Genomic DNA, 18,928 nt, shown 5'->3' on the forward strand with positions numbered 1-18,928 from the left:
CAGAACAGTGGCAATTATGCCTGCGTTTTATGTTGCTTTCTTCAGTAGATTGGAAGATTTAACTAAAATGAACGATATATTGAATGCCGTGATGGCTTTACAGCTTCCATTCGCTGCGATACCTACAGTCGCCTTTTCTTCAAGTGTAGGTATGTTGTTTTATGAATAATATTTCCAAATATGTAATAATTATGGGTCAGTGTTTTTTAAGAGTCGGATTGATCCGATTCCGAGCTTAGTCGGATTGATCCAATTCGAAGTGACTCTAACAATTAAGTGGGGAGAGGGTTGGGCATGCATCACAGAAGGATTTGATTCCGGAATGGGATGTACTCGTCTGGAATCGGTCGGAATTGGCCGGAATCGTTCGGACTCATCGAGTCCACGATAAAACGTCGATTGAGCACGTACGAGAATTTTTTTTATGACATAAATATTGGGGGAGGGAGAGACTGGTCACGGAAGAGTCTAGATCGGACCCAATCGGACACAATCGTACTCTGTATCTTCGTTGCAGAATCAAATTCGATTTTAATACGGAGTCGTACTTTGTTTTTTTCGCTATTTCACTACGGATTATCCGTCACGACCATGTAATATATCTGTACTTCATGATTGCTATCTCTTTTCTATATATTAAATAGCATTGATGAAAGAAGACTTTGTGAATGGCAGGTAAGCTTATATATTACACCTTATGTTGTTAATTATGATTTAAAATATTGTTATACCTTTCCGTTTTGCAGACTTGAAAAAAATATTTCTATCACACTCAGTTTTACTGTTATTGGTATAAACCTTTATTTTATTGTGGCCAATTTAGAGCAAGTAAATTTAACGCCTTTGATGATCTTTAGCGTTGGTAAGTTAATCAATGCTTTACTGATTTAACTTTAACACAGACATATTGACACAGATAAATTTCTTGCGTTTTTTTCAGTTTTTTTCGGTATGTTTTACATAGCTTTTAATTTGTATCTTCTATTGCATATGATGGTAAATTTAGGAAATAAAGCAGTAGCTTCAAATTGGGTAAGTTTCATTATTTCGTGATATATTATATAAGATATACTTCCTCCTGAACAAAAAAAAGAAAAACTTTTTTTCTTTTTTAGGTTATAAAGCGGTTTGTTTTGGATAATAGCCATTTGTTTTCAAATCTGAATGGCAATGGAATGTAAAGCGTAATAATAAAGGAATGTTTTTTTGCAATACAGAGAATGTACTAGATGTGACTAGAAATCGTACTGATATGAGATGTTGCGACTAAGTAGTTACAATTATGATAATGTTTCTTCTTTTTTCGTGGATTCATAACGGATGTACAGCAACTGAAAGTAAAACGTATTGGGCTATTCATTGAAATAAATTAATTTTGAATTATAAACTGTTAATAAAATAAAACATACTTTTACGTTACCATCATTCATCCAGTGTAGTTTTTCTTTACCCAATCAACAAAAAGGAAGTTATTGGAAAACTTTCGTGTGTGCCAAAACGAGAGAGCATGTTTTTTTTTCAACTACATTTTCGACGATGGCAAAACGCTACTTGTGTAGCCTGAAAAAAATGAATGCATAACGAAATACAGGTGAAGAGGAAACCTGTATCTTTCAACACGCTCACATGCATCTTCATGTGGATTCCGCTGGTCCAACTACCCATCGATCTCGATCTACCCTATTTTTTCTGTTATCCTGCTCATCCAGGGTGTTAGGCATCGTCAGTTAGTCCAGAACTTTCTCTACTAAAAGTTTATTGTTTATTGTTTATTGTTTATTGTTTATTGTTTATTGTTTATTGTTGTTATTGTTTATTGTTTATTGTTTATTGTTTATTGTTTATGTTTATTGTTTATTGTTTATTGTTTATGTTTATTGTTTATTGTTTATTGTTTATTGTTTATTGTTTATTGTTATTGTTTATTGTTTATGGTGTTTATTGTTTATGGTTTATTGTTTATTGTTTATTGTTTATTGTTTATTTGTTATTGTTTATTGTTTATTGTTTATTGTTTATTGTTTATTGTTTATTGTTTATTGTTTATTGTTATTGTTTATTGTTTATTGTTTATTGTTTATTGTTATGTTAAAATATTGGGTGTTAAAATTGTTCTTATCTATCCTAACTTGATGCAAATATCACTCATTAATACGGTTACGGAAAATTACGGAACAATTTATTTTGTACAATTTATTAATATACTAAACCACACAATCCTCACAGAGTCTGGATGCGGATTCTCGATATTGGTTTCGTTAACATGTCAGCAAGCATTTCTTCAGTCGGACAATACACAAATTTCACTATCCCGAGTTTCTTCAAATGTTTCGCAAAGTGGTACCTAGTATCAATGTGTTTCGTCCGATTGCTATATTTCTCTGATTCTAACATCTGCTAACAGCTTTGATTATCTTCATACATGATAATTTTTAAATGTTCTTCTCCAAGATTTTTCAACAAATTTTGTAGCCAAATTTCATTTTGTGACGCTTCAGATAACGAAATAAATTCTGCTTCTTATCAACCGCAACACAGGTCTGTTTTCTACAACTCCAAGATATTGTTCCACCACAAAATTTAAATATGTATCCGCTGTTTGATTTCCGATCAACTCTGCATTCCGCCCAATCTGCATCTGCGTAGCCAAAAAGTCCAGAATCTGTATTGCAATCGGAAAGACGAAACTTTAGATCTGTTTGAATTTCTATGTTTATATTTATTTGAATTAAATTTTATTATGGCATGAATTATGGGATTATGATAACGGGATTAGAAACAGACAACACTTGAAGGCTACAATATAACCAGGGAAATAGATGAGGATGAGATGAACCATGTAATGAATTAGAGCATGTACAAATGAACTCAAACGGACAAGTGAATACACATTAGCAAAGTGAAAGTTCAACCGCTTACACGTTATTTTCTAATTCCCAAAATATCACAAGTTTCCTCTAATTTCACACCCGGTGTAATTTTCTACATTTGGTCCTTCGAACCGGATCGTGAAAGGAAGCACTACGTGCAGTGAAAATTTGTGTACGGGCACTACGTGGCCTTAATTTTTGGAAAAACGGCACTCCGTGACCGTGGTGTGAACCAAAGCGTGGACTAATTCGTTTGCTATCCGTTGTGTTGCGCAAACCACAACGTGGGTTGCCCCGCTATCACGGGAAAATCTGACTTTAGTGTGCTGTGATTCTTGTTTCGTTTTTTCCGTGTGGATGAAACATTTCGTGCGTGCGTATTCTAGTTCGTGAGAAAAGTGACGCCGACCGTTGGAACCATTGCGAAAACCGCCATCCTTGTAAGCAACCATCAGCGCATCAAGCTCGCGCCAATCGTGATCGTCGTTGCGTACAACTTTCGTGCAAGCTGTGCGAAGTCAGTGAACTTTCGCGCCAATTTTTAAAATAAAAATGGAGAAGAAGTTGAAATCGGTGCAACTGAAAAGGCATCAAGCGGTCGAATTGGTGAAAAGTATCGAACAGTCTACGATCGGCTACATCGAGGAAAATGCCAGTGAAATACCAGTGTGTGAAATACCAGGCAAATGCAAAAGTGATGGAACTCGATGAGGAGGCCACAGATGCGAGTGTAAGTGAGCGGTGTGATATGGATACACGGTATCGTCGCGTTAAGGGCTTTCTTCTACGAAAGCAACCACCTCCTACGGCCGCGCAAAATATGTCGAATGAGTCGATGCTATTAGCGAGCTCGACACTCAATAGTTCAGTGCTCAATAGTTCAATAGGTGCAGTGAATTTGCGGCTTCCAAAAATCGAATTGCCTACGTTCGATGGCGATTCCACCAAGTGGTTAACGTTCCGTGACCGATTTGTGGCGATGATCGACAGTGCCAGTGAGATACCGAACATAATGAAGCTGCAATATCTGCTGTCCTCGTTGAAGGGCGAGGTTGGTTTGCTTTTTGAGCACACCACGTTGACAGCAGACAATTACGAGGTGACGTGGGCTGCCTTGCTGAAGCGGTACGACAATCCGCGTACGCTGATCCGGGAGTACTATCGGAAGATTCATCACCTGCCAGCAGTGAGCTGTGACAACGTGGACGATTTGGCGCTGCTCGTCGATGAATTCACGCGGCACGTGAACGGTCTGAAGAAGCTCGACGAACCGGTGGACACCTGGGACATGCCACTCGCCAACCTGCTTCTGATGAAGCTGGATTCGTCGACCATTCTGGCATGGGAGAACCACTCAGCGCAACATAAAAAAGATAAGTACAAGGAATTAGTACACTTTTTGCAAGATCGTGTACGAATATTAAAATCATCGCGCGAGTTTTCCAATAACAGTGACGGCAGTTTGAGAATGGTGGCCGGCAACAGAAGGGTATCCGACCATAGGCCGAGAATTGTGGGCAATGCTGCAACTGCAAGGAGAGCTTCGCCGAATGTTTCAGCTCAACAGTGTGTTTTGGGTTGTGCAGAGCTTCACAATCTGCGCAATTGTCCTGCATTCTTGCGAAAGGACGTACAGCAACGCCGTGAAGTAGCCACCGTGAGCGACTATGTTGGAACTGCCTCAATCGCAGTCACCATGTGAGGGATTGTCGTTCCGCGTTTAAATGCACTACGTGCAACGCACGCCATCACTCCTTGCTGCACGTAACGCCAATTGTCACAATGGCTGCGCAGTCGGATGATGAAGTGGTTCTGCTGGAAACAGTCCAACTACAACTGGTCGATGATCACGGCAATAAACATACAGCACGAGCACTATTAGATTCCGGATCAATGTGCAACTTTATCTCCGAATCTATGGCCCATCGACTGTTGACACCGCTTCCCAAAGTAAGCATTGCTGTATCGGGTATAGGGCAAATCAAACAGCACGTGAAGGGTTCCATCACAGCGACCGTTCGATCGCTAGGAGAAGACTTTCATTCGTCAATGGAATTCTAGTGCTCAAGACTCCGTCGGCTGAAATTCCAACAATTCCCTTAAATATTGCGAAATGGAACATCCCGAACGTACAGTTGGCAGACTCGTCTTTCCACGTTCCGGGAAAGGTCGATGTTGTAATCGGTGGAAACACGTTCTGGAAGATACACACAGGAAGGAAACAGTCACTGGGTAACGGAAGGCCATGGCTGATAGAAACTGCGTTTGGATGGGCGGTCTCGGGGAATACTTCCCAACTTGCTGGCTCCAATCTACGATTGTGTCACACGGCCGCCAACGAAGGTGCCATCGAAAGCTTGCTCCAGCGGTTTTGGGAGGCTGAGAGTATCATGGAGAATCCTGCCTTGTCAATTGAGGAGGACATGTGCGAAAAACATTACGTAGCTACCACGAGCCGTAATGCACAAGGTCGCTACATTGTGTCCTTGCCGCGAAGCCCCAAACCAGAAAGAACGCTGGGTTTGTCAAGAGAGATAGCAGATCGTCGTTTACTGGGTGTAGAACGTCGACTGAAGGCCAATCCTGAAATGGAAAGGGAATATATTAAATTTATGAGAGAGTATGAGTCGTTGGGACACATGGTCAAACTCACGGAACCCGTTGATGACAACAAACCACATTGCTACATTCCACATCACGCGGTAGTCAAAGAGACCAGTACAACAACCAAGGTGCGTTGTTTTTGATGCATCCTGCAAAACAACACATCTGGCTACTCGCTAAACGATACTCTGCTGATTGGTCCAACAGTGCAGGATGATCTGCTTACAATCATCCTACGCTTTCGAAAAACGCTGCCCGCTTGGCAAAATGTCGCGCGACATGCATGCTTCAAATCGATGCTTGTTAACATTTTATTTCAAGCATCGTGAGTGTCCCAACGTGAGCACTGAGCACACCTCCCCTCATTCTCAATGCCGCGTTTTGGTTAATCCTCACTCTCACCCTTTCTTTCTTCTCCTCAACGGACACACCATTCCCGCGAGCGTAGCCCGACCAAAAAATTCCAGGAAATTCCGACAGTAAGTGTGCAGTTTTTTATTCACAAAGCTATTTGAAAACATTTCAATACTTGATGGTGCGTGCTGGGCGAACAAAACGTTAGCTGCTTGCTCCACCGATGGTGCGTGCTGTGAAAAAAAAAAAACATGCTGTTTGATGTGTTTCCTGAGGAATGAAAGATAAATCGAGCATTAGAATGGTGAACAAAACTACTACTATTTAAAACTTACCGATCACGAAGATATTATAAGTTAAACGGCGACTCTGTATGCCCGATCCATCTGCTTTGATCTGTTATCAGGAGCTTTGGTAATGAAATAGCTAGGTGTGATGGAAAATATAGAAGAATAAACAAACATTAAAAGCAGTACGATTGTTAGAACATTAACATCATTTGGAAGATTCTTCTTCTTATGCATGCACTTACCCGTAGATCATGTAACAAAAACAAACTGCATTTACGCCTGCGTTGACATCTTTCACGATTAACTTAACCACTTTTCTATATCATTTCATAATTTTCGCTGCATCTTCCGGCACCGATCCTTCCAAAATGAAATTTGCATTCGTTCTGGCAATGAGTTTCGAACGATCGCAACACAGCGCGAGAGTGAAGAACACAAAGTAAATGGCACTACGTACAGTGTTCATCATATGGTCAAAATAGAGTATAATGGAATTTATTTTACTTCAAATGAATTGATTTTATTCTGATTTACATTTCAAATATTGTTATCAGCCTAGTTGTGAACGTTTAAAATTATGATGAAGTGAAAACATCATTACCAGATAAATGAAACGACAATCGACGCATTTTGACCATATCGAATTATGATTGTCTTTACACATAGTGTCATCTCTTGCGCTTCAGGGTCTCACGCTCAGAGTAAAAATTCTCCCATCTTCGCAACGGTGGAAGCGATCGGCTATGGAGGGGAGGAGTGCGAGGTGTGGTCTCATGCACACAGCGAAATTTTGGTCAACATCTCGATGGTGGGAGCGTTTTTCCATGGGATGGGGTAGTGGAGTGCGAGTGTGTTGCATGATTCCTAAAAACTAAGGCCAGGGGTAGCGAGAGGCATCAAAATGAGTTACTCTTTGCCAAGCGGGTGTCGCAATAGTGGCAGACGTAGAGAAAATGTACCGGCAGATTCGTCATTGTGAAAACGATCTAAATCTATTGCGCATACGCTTCTGTGAATGTCCCTCCGATCCCATTTCCACGTATGAGTTGCAAACGGTGACCCACGGTACCGCAACAGCACCATTTCTAGCCACTCGAACGCTACAACAAATTGCGCACGACCACAAACAACAATACCCTTTGGCAGTCGACCCGTGCTACATGATTTTTATGTGGATGATTTGTTGACAGGAGCAGATGAGTAGTGAGGCCGTTGGAATGCGAACGCAAATTTCGCAAATGCTTGAATCGGCAGGTTTCCTCTTGAAGAAGTGGCATCGAATGTCTCCGAAGCGCTTGAAGGAGTTCCGAGCGCGACGATCTAGCGATCAAACCACTTCTACACTGGCAAGAAGATCAAGCGATTTCAACATTGGGCTGGGTTTGGGAACCGTCTAACGACCTGCTACGATTCAGAGTCGACCTTCCACCACCAGCTCGAGAGCTTACGCGAAGTTTGGTCTTGTCTTACACGGCCAGAATCTTCGATCCCCTAGGCCTACTAGGGCCAACGGTAATACTTGCCAAAATGTTTCTGCAGCGATATGGGGGTTGAAGCAAGACGGTAAAACGCTAGATTGGGATCGATCATACCAAATGACCTTCAAGAGGAATGGAGAAAGCTGCACAATACATTGTACTCGCTACGCGAATTATGAGTGCCTCGGTTTGTTTCACAATCAGGCACAGAGACCTGCAGCTACATGATTCGCTGATGCTGCACAAGGAGCATATGGAGCTGCTGTTATGTACGAGCAGTATCCGCAAGAGGCATCCAGGTCAGATTACTAGCGCCAAATATGTCGAATGAGTCGATGCTATTAGCGAGCTCGACACTCAATAGTTCAGTGGAGTTCAATAGGTGCAGTGAATTTGCGGCTTCCAAAAATCGAATTGCCTACGTTCGATGGCGATTCCACCAAGTGGTTAGCGTTCCGTGACCGATTTGTGGCGATGATCGACAGTGCCAGTGAGATACCGAACATAATGAAGCTGCATATCTGCTGTCCTCGTTGAAGGGCGAGGTTTGTTGGCCAACACGGGGTGGCAGCAAATAAAGGAGGTGACGTGGGCTGCCTTGCTGAAGCGGTACGACAATCCGCGTACGCTGATCCGGAGGACTATCGGAAGATTCATCACCTGCAGCAGTGAGCTGTGAACCGGACGATTTGGCGCTGCTCGTCGATGAATTCACGGCGGCACGTGAACGGTCTGAAGAAGCTCGACGAACCGTGGACAACTGGGACATGCCACTCGCCAACCTGCTTCTGATGAAGCTGGATTCGTCGACCATTCTGGCATGGGAGAACCACTCAGCGCAACATAAAAAAGATAAGTACAAGGAATAGTACACTTTTGCAAGATCGTGTACGAATATTAAATCATCGCGCGAGTTTTCCAATACAGTGACGGCAGTTTGGAGAGTGGTGGGTTTCTGAAGGGTTCATCACAACGCTTAGGGCAACGCAATGCATCAGTGCAAGCGTGTTTCAGACAAAGTGCGGACATCAAGACAATTGCTGCACTCCGTTCCGAAAGGACGTACAGCAACGCCGGAGCTACAGCAAGCCGAGCTGCGTTTGAACTGCCTCAATCGCAGTCACCATGTGAGGGATTGTCGTTCCGCGTTTAAATGCTACGTGCAACGCACGCCATCACTCCTTGCTGCACGTAACGCCAATTGTCACAATGGCTGCGCAGTCGGATGATGAAGTGGTTCTGCTGGAAACAGTCCAACTACAACTGGTCGATGATCACGGCAATAAACATACAGCACGAGCACTATTAGATTCCGGATCATGTGGAACTTTACTCCGAATCTATCCGATCGACTGTTGACACCGCTTCCCAAAGTAAGCATTGCTGTATCGGGTATAGGGCAAATCAAACAGCACGTGAAGGGTTCCACCACAGCGACCGTTCGATCGCGGAGAAGACTTTCATTCGTCAATGGAAATTCTAGTGCTCAAGCGTCGGCTGAAATCCAACAGTTCCAAACTTGCGAAATGGAACATCCCGAACGTACAGTTGGCAGACTCGTCTTTCCACGCCGGGAAAGGTTGTGTAATCGGTGAAACACGTTCGGGTAACACAACGAGACAGTCACTGGGTGACGGAAGGCCATGGCTGATGAAACTGCGTTTGGATGGGCGGTCTCGGGGACCATCCCAATTGCTGTCCCACCTACGATTGGTCACACGGCCGCCACGAAGGTGCCATCGAAAGCTTGCTCCAGCGGTTTTGGGAGGCTGAGAGTATCATGGAGAATCCTGCCTTGTCAATTGAGGAGGACATGTGCGAAAAACATTACGTAGCTACCACGAGCCGTAATGCACAAGGTCGCTACATTGTGTCCTTGCCGCGAAGCCCCAAACCAGAAAGAACGCTGGGTTTGTCAAGAGAGATAGCAGATCGTCGTTTACTGGGTGTAGAACGTCGACTGAAGGCCAATCCTGAAATGGAAAGGGAATATATTAATTTATGAGAGAGTATGAGTCGTTGGGACACATGGTCAAACTCACGGAACCCGTTGATGACAACAACCACATTGCTACATTCCACATCACGCGGTAGTCAAAGAGACCAGTACAACAACCAAGGTGCGTGTTGTTTTTGATGCATCCTGCAAAACAACATCTGGCTACTCGCTAAACGATACTCTGCTGATTGGTCCAACAGTGCAGGATGACTGCTTACAATCATCCTACGCTTTCGAAAACACGCTGCCCGCTTGGCAAAATGTCGCGCGACATGCATGCTTGAAATCGATGCTTGTTAACATTTTATTTCAAGCATCGTGAGTGTCCCAACGTGAGCACTGAGCACACCTCCCTCATTCTCAATGCCGCGTTTTTGGTTAATCCTCACTCTCACCCTTTCTTTCTTTCTCCTCAACGGACACACCATTCCCGCGAGCGTAGCCCGACCAAAAATTCCAGGAAATTCCGACAGTAAGTGTGCAGTTTTTTATTCACAAAGCTATTTGAAAACATTTCAATACTTGATGGTGCGTGCTGGGCGAACAAAACGTTAGCTGCTTGCTCCACCGATGGTGTGGCTGTTGAAAAAAAAACATGCTGTTTGATGTGTTTGCCTGAGGAATGAAATATCACGAGCATTAGAATGGTGAACAAAACTACTACTATTTAAAACTTACCGATCACGAAGATATTATAAGTTAAACGGCGACTCTGTATGCCCGATCCATCTGCTTTGATCTGTTATCAGGAGCTTTGGTAATGAAATAGCTAGGTGTGATGGAAAATAATAGAAGAATAAACAAACATTAAAAGCAGTACGATTGTTAGAACATTAACATCATTTGGAAGATTCTTCTTCTTATGCATGCACTTACCCGTAGATCATGTAACAAAACAAACTGCATTTACGCCTGCGTTGACATCTTTCACGATTAACTTAAACCACTTTTCTATTATCATTTCATAATTTTCGCTGCATCTTCCGGCACCGATCCTTCCAAAATGAAATTTGCATTCGTTCTGGCAATGAGTTTCGAACGATCGCAACACAGCGCGAGAGTGAAGAACACAAAGTAAATGGCACTACGTACAAGTGTTCATCATATGGTCAAATAGAGTATAATGGAATTTATTTTACTTCAAATGAATTGATTTTATTCTGATTTACATTTCAAATATTGTTATCAGCCTAGTTGTGAACGTTTAAAATTATGATGAATGAAAACATCATTACCAGATAAATGAAACGACAATCGACGCATTTTGACCATATCGAATTATGATTGTCTTTACACATAGTGTCATCTCTTGCGCTTCAGGGTCTCACGCTCAGAGTAAAAATTCTCCCATCTTCGCAACGGTGGAAGCGATCGGCTATGGAGGGCTGGAGGAGTGCGAGTGTGTGTCTCATGCACACAGCGAAATTTTGGTCAACATCTCGATGGTGGGAGCGTTTTTCCATGGGATGGGGTAGTGGAGTGCGAGTGTGTTGCATGATTCCTTTAAAACTAAGGCCAGGGGTAGCGAGAGGCATCAAAATGAGTTACTCTTTGCCAAGCGGGTGTCGCAATAGTGGCAGACGTAGAGAAAATGTACCGGCAGATTCGTCATTGTGAAAACGATCTAAATCTATTGCGCATACGCTTCTGTGAATGTCCCTCCGATCCCATTTCCACGTATGAGTTGCAAACGGTGACCTACGGTACCGCAACAGCACCATTTCTAGCCACTCGAACGCTACAACAAATTGCGCACGACCACAAACAACAATACCCTTTGGCAGTCGACCCAGTGCTACATGATTTTTATGTGGATGATTTGTTGACAGGAGCAGATGATGTAGTAGAGGCCGTTGGAATGCGAACGCAAATTTCGCAAATGCTTGAATCGGCAGGTTTCCTCTTGAAGAAGTGGGCATCGAATGTCTCCGAAGCGCTTGAAGGAGTTCCGAGCGACGATCTAGCGATCAAACCACTTCTACACTGGCAAGAAGATCAAGCGATTTCAACATTGGGCTGGGTTTGGGAACCGTCTAACGACATGCTACGATTCAGAGTCGACCTTCCACCACCAGCTCGAGAGCTTACGCGAAGTTTGGTCTTGTCTTACACGGCCAGAATCTTCGATCCCCTAGGCCTACTAGGGCCAACGGTAATACTTGCCAAAATGTTTCTGCAGCGATTATGGGGTTGAAGCAAGACGGTAAAACGCTAGATTGGGATCGATCACTACCAATTGACCTTCAAGAGGAATGGAGAAAGCTGCACAATACATTGTACTCGCTACGCGAATTATGAGTGCCTCGGTTTGTTTCACAATCAGGCACAGAAGACCTGCAGCTACATGCATTCGCTGATGCTTCACAAGGAGCATATGGAGCATGCTGTTATGTACGAGCAGTATCCGCAAGAGGCATCCAGGTCAGATTACTAGCTGCCAAGTCCAAGGTGGTAGCGTTAGCAAATACGAACTCAATCGCCCGGTTGGAGTTGTGTGCAGCACGGCTAGCAGTACACCTTTTTCAGAAGGTGGTTTCTGCACTCAAGGTGTCAGCTACGGCTATCTGTTGGACAGATTCGATGACAGTAATGCACTGGCTGAACTCATCACCGCGTCGCTGGAAACCATTTGTGGCCAACAGGGTGGCACAAATAAAGGAAGAAACGCGTATCTCCAGCTGGCGTCATGTTCCTGGAGTTGATAACCCAGCGGATGACATCTCGCGCAGGCTGAATCCGGAAGAATTGGTGCAGTGTTCACGTTGGTGGCATGGGCCGAGTTGGTTGTCCTACGGACAAGAGAAGTGGCCCCATGATCAACCGGCGATGAAGGAAGGCGAGGTTGACATCGAAGAGCGACTGGCAGTCTCCCACATTGTCACTACATCTACGATGTGTGATTTTAGCACTGTGATACTGTTCGCCAAATACTCAAGGTATGGCAAGTTACGGAGAGTCGTGGGTTTCTGCTTGCGGTTCATCACAACGCTTAGGGCAACCAAGGCATCATCGTGCAAGCGCGTTAAGACAAAGGCGGACATCAAGACGTTGCTGCACTCCGTTCCACCGCTTACAGCAGTGGAGCTACAGCAAGCCGAGCTGCGTTTGTGGCAGGTAGCACAACAGGAGTCGTTCGCGGAAGAGCTGGTCGACCTACAACGAGGGAAGCAGGTTAGTGCGAGATCGAAGCTGAAGTGGTTGTCCCGATACATCGACGCACAGGGTGTGTTACGTGTCGGTGGCCGGCTAGGTAATGCCAACATCCCGGAGGCAACGAAGCATCCGACAGTCCTTGCAGCATCACATCGTCTGTCAGTGCTATTGGCAGAAAGGGTCCATCAGCAGGAGATGCACGCCGGACCACAAGCAATGTTAACCATACTGCGGCAGAAGTTTTGGTTGATTGGAGGCCGAAATATGGTAAAGCGTGTGTATCACCAGTGCCACACTTGCTTTAGAAACAAGCCGACGTTGGTGAAACAGGCGGTAGCGGATTTGCCTGAGTCGCGGGTAACACTAACGAGACCGTTTGCGGTGAGTGGGGTGGATTATTGCGGTCCGTTCTTGTTGAAGTCTACCATCCGCAATCGCAGTCCCACCAAGGCGTATATCGCAATATTCGTCTGCTTCGCGACCAGGGCAGTTCATATCGAACTGGTGAGTGATCTCACATCGACTGCATTTTTGGCTGCATTACGTCGTTTTGTCGCGCGAAGAGGGAAGGTTGCTGAACTGCATTCAGATAATGCTACAACATTCAAGGGGGCAGCGCATGAACTGCATCGTATATATAAGATGCTGAAAATCGATGAGGCTGATAGGAGAGGGATTTTGGGAAGCGGCGGTAAAATCGGCCAAAAAGCACCTTCAAAAACAATAGGAGTTAGTAGCATTACACAGGAGCATATGCTTACCATTTTAGCTCAAGTCAAGCAATGTCTTAATTCTCGCCCGTTGGTACCGTTATGCGACGAAACAACTGATTTGGAAGCATTAACCCCGGCTCATTTTCTGATAGGTTGTAGTATGCAGGCAGTACCGGAGGTTGATTTAAGTAAGCTTTCTTCCAAACGGTTAAAAGAGTACCAATTAGTGCAAAAGCATTTACAAGGAATTTGGTCCCGGTGGTACCCGGAATATTTGCAGCAGCTGCAAGCCAGAGCAAGGCACGCAAACAATGCGCCGGTCAAGCTAGAAATAAATCAGCTAGTTATAGTAAAGGAAGATAACGTTCCACCTACCGTTTGGCCGAAGGGGCGTATAACTGCTTTACATCCGGGTAAAGACGGTGTAGTTAGAGTAGTTACACTACGAACAGGCACGGGAAAGGAAATAGTCAGAGCAGTAAATAGGATCGCATTGCTACCTAATCCCATTGAGCAGTTCTCAAAGTGTTCGTGTTCTTTCCAATCATGCTACCAACACATCCAAAGATATTTGTTTCTTTCGTTTCTCGTTTTCTTTCATGCATAGACACGATCGCAAATACGCACTTATTCAAACAACAAACACAAACACGGTCATTTTTTTATTTCATTAAACACTTTATTGAAACATAAAGTACACTTTCACAACACATTTAGAATCCTTCATACTCACGAATGGCGTCATACTGTAAAGTACCGGGTCGAGCCAGGCTGCGGGAAACTTGTCGACAATCTGCGTTGCCTCTGTTCAGCAAATTCTTGCCTGTTGATGCACGCACTGCATGTGCGTCTGTGAACATTGTTTATTCACTTCACACTTTACCAAAACACACCGGCGCACGAGACTTTGAACGAAATGCGCACAAGCACACAAACACTGCGCGCGGGACTTAGAACAAAACGCGCACAACCATCTCCGGCAAAGCGTCGCGCTGTACTGGTGGTTTTGTACGTGTAAGAGGGGTGATATACGGAGCGATGGTTCGATGCTGTAGTGTAAGCGAGACAACACGATGTGACGAGCAGCTCCAAGTTGTTGAGCTCGCTGGAAGAAAACACACACATTCACAGACGGCTCGTCAAAGCACGGTATTTGTATTGGTGTTAGTGAAGCGCGCGTGTAAAACAGAATGCGAGCTCTCATCGCAGCGCGTTTCTCCTAGCTTCCTCAAGCTTCGTCATACCCCTTGGCCTGAATCACTCAGAATTTGGGGTCTCATTGTTTGCGTGGTGGTATATTCGAGCGCTTGCGCATGAGTGCAAGCAAGCGCGGTATAAAGGATAGAGGGAGAAAAACGATTATTTTGCTCCAAGCTTTCCACTTTTGTTCCGCTGGGTATTTACGCTATAAACCCCTTCTTAGCATTTCGCATTGTACATTATACGGTCAGATTGATCCATTTTTAGGAGCACTGTCATCGATTTACCTAACCTTACCAATTATTCGACATCAATCTCTCATTCTTCCAAATTTTTTCCCGTCTACACAATTCCTCATTCTATTATTTGTTTTAATTGTAAGAACAACATGCCCGTCATGAGTTCAAGCCCCGAATAGACCGTACCCCCATACGTAGGACTGACTATTCTGCTATGGTAACAAAAAGTCACTGAAAGCCAAGCCCACTTCACTTGTGGGCACAGGCAGGCCTTGACCGGCAACAATTATAGTGCCGAAGAAGAAGAGAAGAACAACAATTATAAACTTCTAACGATAAACTAATGATACTAATAAAATTAATGACGCTTTCTCAATCGTTGTAAATAAGGTTGTTATCTCGCCGAGGTTTGAAGTGCTATTGTTTATTCCCTTTCAAATTCACTGCTCTTCTAATTCTTCTTATTTATAATTACGATCTAATCCTTTCTGTACTAATTATCCTAGTTGTCCTAATTCTAATTGTGCCATGCACATTGCCTACCGTAAGGCGTCAACAAAAATAAAATAATAATAACAAACTACTTTTGTTTTTTTAGAATACCATTGTACATAGGGGTTTTGATAACTGTATTAGATACACTTTCCTTCTTGTTTTTGGATAAGTACAAACTGAGACGTCTGGAACTATTTTTTGGATTTTTGATCACTACAATGGCCGTATCGTTTGGTTATCAGGTAATCATTTTTCAATACGTATAAAAGAAAATGAAACAGGCGTAAAACGTAAATCACATTATTTTTTTTGTGCCATAGTACATCGTTACTGATATACCGCAAATCAGTGTAATTGAAGGAATGTTCCTACCTTGGTCTTCTGATTACCGTCCCGGTACACTGCTGCAGGCTGTGGGTATAATCGGTGCCGTTATCATGCCGCACAACTTATATTTACATTCAGCGCTTGTAAAGGTAAAAAATATACATTCAATGCAGCCCGACCAAAGATTTGAAATAATTGTAGAGTTTTTTTTTTTCTTTTAAGTCTCGTGCGATCAATCGAAACGATGTTAAGGAAGTGAAAAAAGCAAATCGTTATTACTTTATAGAAGCATCGATTGCCCTTGCGGTATCCTTTGTCATTAACGTGTTTGTAGTGTCCGTTTTCGCTCATGATGTGTATGGAAAGACTAATCAAGACGTGGTAAGTAGACTGCAACTAAACTTCCGTAAAGCGAGTGCTTTAAAACTTCGTAAAAAATAAAAGCAGTAGCTGATAATTTAGTACACACCACATGATGCAGTTCCAAAATGTTTTCAAATAACTTTTATAGATTGACGCTTGCAGTAATTCATCATTTGGGGATGACATTATATCTGCATTTATAGCAAATAATTATACAGCCGATATCAACATTTATAAAGGCGGATTAGTACTTGGATGTTTTTATGGTGGACTATCGATGTACGTGTGGGCTATTGGTATACTAGCAGCCGGACAAAGTTCTACCATGACTGGCACATACGCAGGACAATTTGCTATGGAGGTAAACTTGGTGATCGTTCAAAGAATTTATTAATCTAACACAACATTATCTTACAGGGTTTTCTTAACCTGCAATGGGCACGTTGGAAACGTGTATTGTTCACCAGAACAGTGGCAATTATGCCTGCGTTTTATGTTGCTTTCTTCAGTAGATTGGAAGATTTAACTAAAATGAACGATATATTGAATGCCGTGATGGCTTTACAGCTTCCATTCGCTGCGATACCTACAGTCGCCTTTTCTTCAAGTGTAGGTATGTTGTTTTATGAATAATATTTCCAAATATGTAATAATTATGGGTCAGTTTTTTAAGAGTCGGATTGATCCGATTCCGAGCTTAGTCGGATTGATCCAATTCGAAGTGACTCTAACAATTAAGTGGGGAGAGGGTTGGGCATGCATCACAGAAGGATTTGATTCCGGAATGGGATGTACTCGTCTGGAATCGGTCGGAATTGGCCGGAATCGTTCGGACTCATCGAGTCCACGATAAAACGTCGATTGAGCACGTACGAGAATTTTTTTATGACATAAATATTGGGGGAGGGAGAGACTGGTCACGGAAGAGTCTAGATCGGACCCAATCGGACACAATCGTACTCTGTATCTTCGTTGCAGAATCAAATTCGATTTTAATACGGAGTCGTACTTTGTTTTTTTCCGCTATTTCACTACGGATTATCCGTCACGACCATGTAATATATCTGTACTTCATGATTGCTATCTCTTTTCTATATATTAAATAGCATTGATGAAAGAAGACTTTGTGAATGGCAGGTAAGCTTATATATTACACCTTATGTTGTTAATTATGATTTAAAATATTGTTATACCTTTCCGTTTTGCAGACTTGAAAAAAATATTTCTATCACACTCAGTTTTACTGTTATTGGTATAAACCTTTATTTTATTGTGGCCAATTTAGAGCAAGTAAATTTAACGCCTTTGATGATCTTTAGCGTTGGTAAGTTAATCAATGCTTTACTGATTTAACTTTAACACAGACATATTGACACAGATAAATTTCTTGCGTTTTTTCCAGTTTTTTTCGGTATGTTTTACATAGCTTTTAATTTGTATCTTCTATTGCATATGATGGTAAATTTAGGAAATAAAGCAGTAGCTTCAAATTGGGTAAGTTTCATTATTTCGTGATATATTATATAAGATATACTTCCTCCTGAACAAAAAAAGAAAAACATTTTTTTCTCTTTTAGGTTATAAAGCGGTTTGTTTTGGATAATAGCCATTTGTTTTCAAATCTGAATGGCAATGGAATGTAAAGCGTAATAATAAAGGAATGTTTTTTTGCAATACAGAGAATGTACTAGATGTGACTAGAAATCGTACTGATATGAGATGTTGCGACTAAGTAGTTACAATTATGATAATGTTTCTTCTTTTTTCGTGGATTCATAACGGATGTACAGCAACTGAAAGTAAAACGTATTGGGCTATTCATTGAAATAAATTAATTTTGAATTATAAACTGTTAATAAAATAAAACATACTTTTACGTTACCATCATTCATCCAGTGTAGTTTTTCTTTACCCAATCAACAAAAAGGAAGTTATTGGAAAACTTTCGTGTGTGCCAAAACGAGAGAGCATGTTTTTTTTTCAACTACATTTTCGACGATGGCAAAACGCTACTTGTGTAGCCTGACAAAAAATGAATGCATAACGAAATACAGGTGAAGAGGAAACCTGTATCTTTCAACACGCTCACATGCATCTTCATGTGGATTCCGCTGGTCCAACTACCCATCGATCTCGATCTACCCTATTTTTTCTGTTATCCTGCTCATCCAGGGTGTTAGGCATCGTCAGTTAGTCCAGAACTTTCTCTACTAAAAGTTTATTGTTTATTGTTTATTGTTTATTGTTTATTGTTTATTGTTTATTGTTTATTGTTTATTGTTTATTGTTTATTGTTTATTGTTTATTGTTTATTGTTTATTGTTTATTGTTTATTGTTTATTGTTTATTGTTTATTGTTTATTGTTTATTGTTTATTGTTTATTGTTTATTGTTTATTGTTTATTGTTTATTGTTTATTGTTATTGTTTATTGTTTATTGTTTATTGTTTATTGTTTATTGTTTATTGTTTATTGTTTATTGTTTATTGTTTATGTTTATTGTTTATTGTTTATTGTTTATTGTTTATTGTTTATTGTTTATTGTTTTTGTTTATTGTTTATTGTTTATTGTTTATTGTTTATTGTTTATTGTTTATTGTTTATTGTTTATTGTTTATTGTTTATTGTTATTGTTATTGTTTATTGTTTATTGTTATTGTTTATTTATTGTTTATTGTTTATTGTTTATTGTTTATTGTTTATTGTTTATTGTTTATTGTTTATTGTTTATTGTTTATTGTTTATTGTTTATTGTTTATTGTTTATTGTTTATTGTTTATTGTTTATTGTTTATTGTTTATTGTTTATTGTTTATTGTTTATTGTTTATTGTTTATTGTTTAT

The 18,928-nt window shown here is 41.6% G+C and overlaps 1 protein-coding gene and 1 long non-coding RNA gene across 2 annotated transcripts; one reads left to right on the forward strand and one right to left on the reverse strand.

Moving 5' to 3' along the window:
- Positions 1-66: 66 nt before the first annotated feature.
- LOC121601541 (protein Malvolio-like) lies at positions 67-17,972 on the forward strand (the record flags this gene model as incomplete). The annotated part of the gene is made up of 10 exons (XM_041930354.1): positions 67-149; positions 15,499-15,637; positions 15,716-15,871; positions 15,945-16,103; positions 16,234-16,446; positions 16,503-16,698; positions 17,192-17,222; positions 17,294-17,409; positions 17,488-17,579; positions 17,663-17,972. Coding segments are annotated over 10 exons (1,251 nt in total), but the record flags the coding sequence as incomplete, so codon positions are not given.
- LOC121601550 lies at positions 10,174-10,566 on the reverse strand. Its single transcript, XR_006006132.1, has 3 exons — positions 10,472-10,566; positions 10,274-10,364; positions 10,174-10,210 (listed from the first exon to the last, which is right to left on the reverse strand). It is a non-coding gene; the product is annotated as an uncharacterized LOC121601550 (long non-coding RNA).
- Positions 17,973-18,928: the final 956 nt, after the last annotated feature.

The sequence above is a fragment of the Anopheles merus genome, unplaced genomic scaffold (genome assembly GCF_017562075.2).
Source record: "Anopheles merus strain MAF unplaced genomic scaffold, AmerM5.1 LNR4000116, whole genome shotgun sequence".
NCBI classification, from domain to species: Eukaryota; Metazoa; Arthropoda; class Insecta; order Diptera; family Culicidae; genus Anopheles; species Anopheles merus.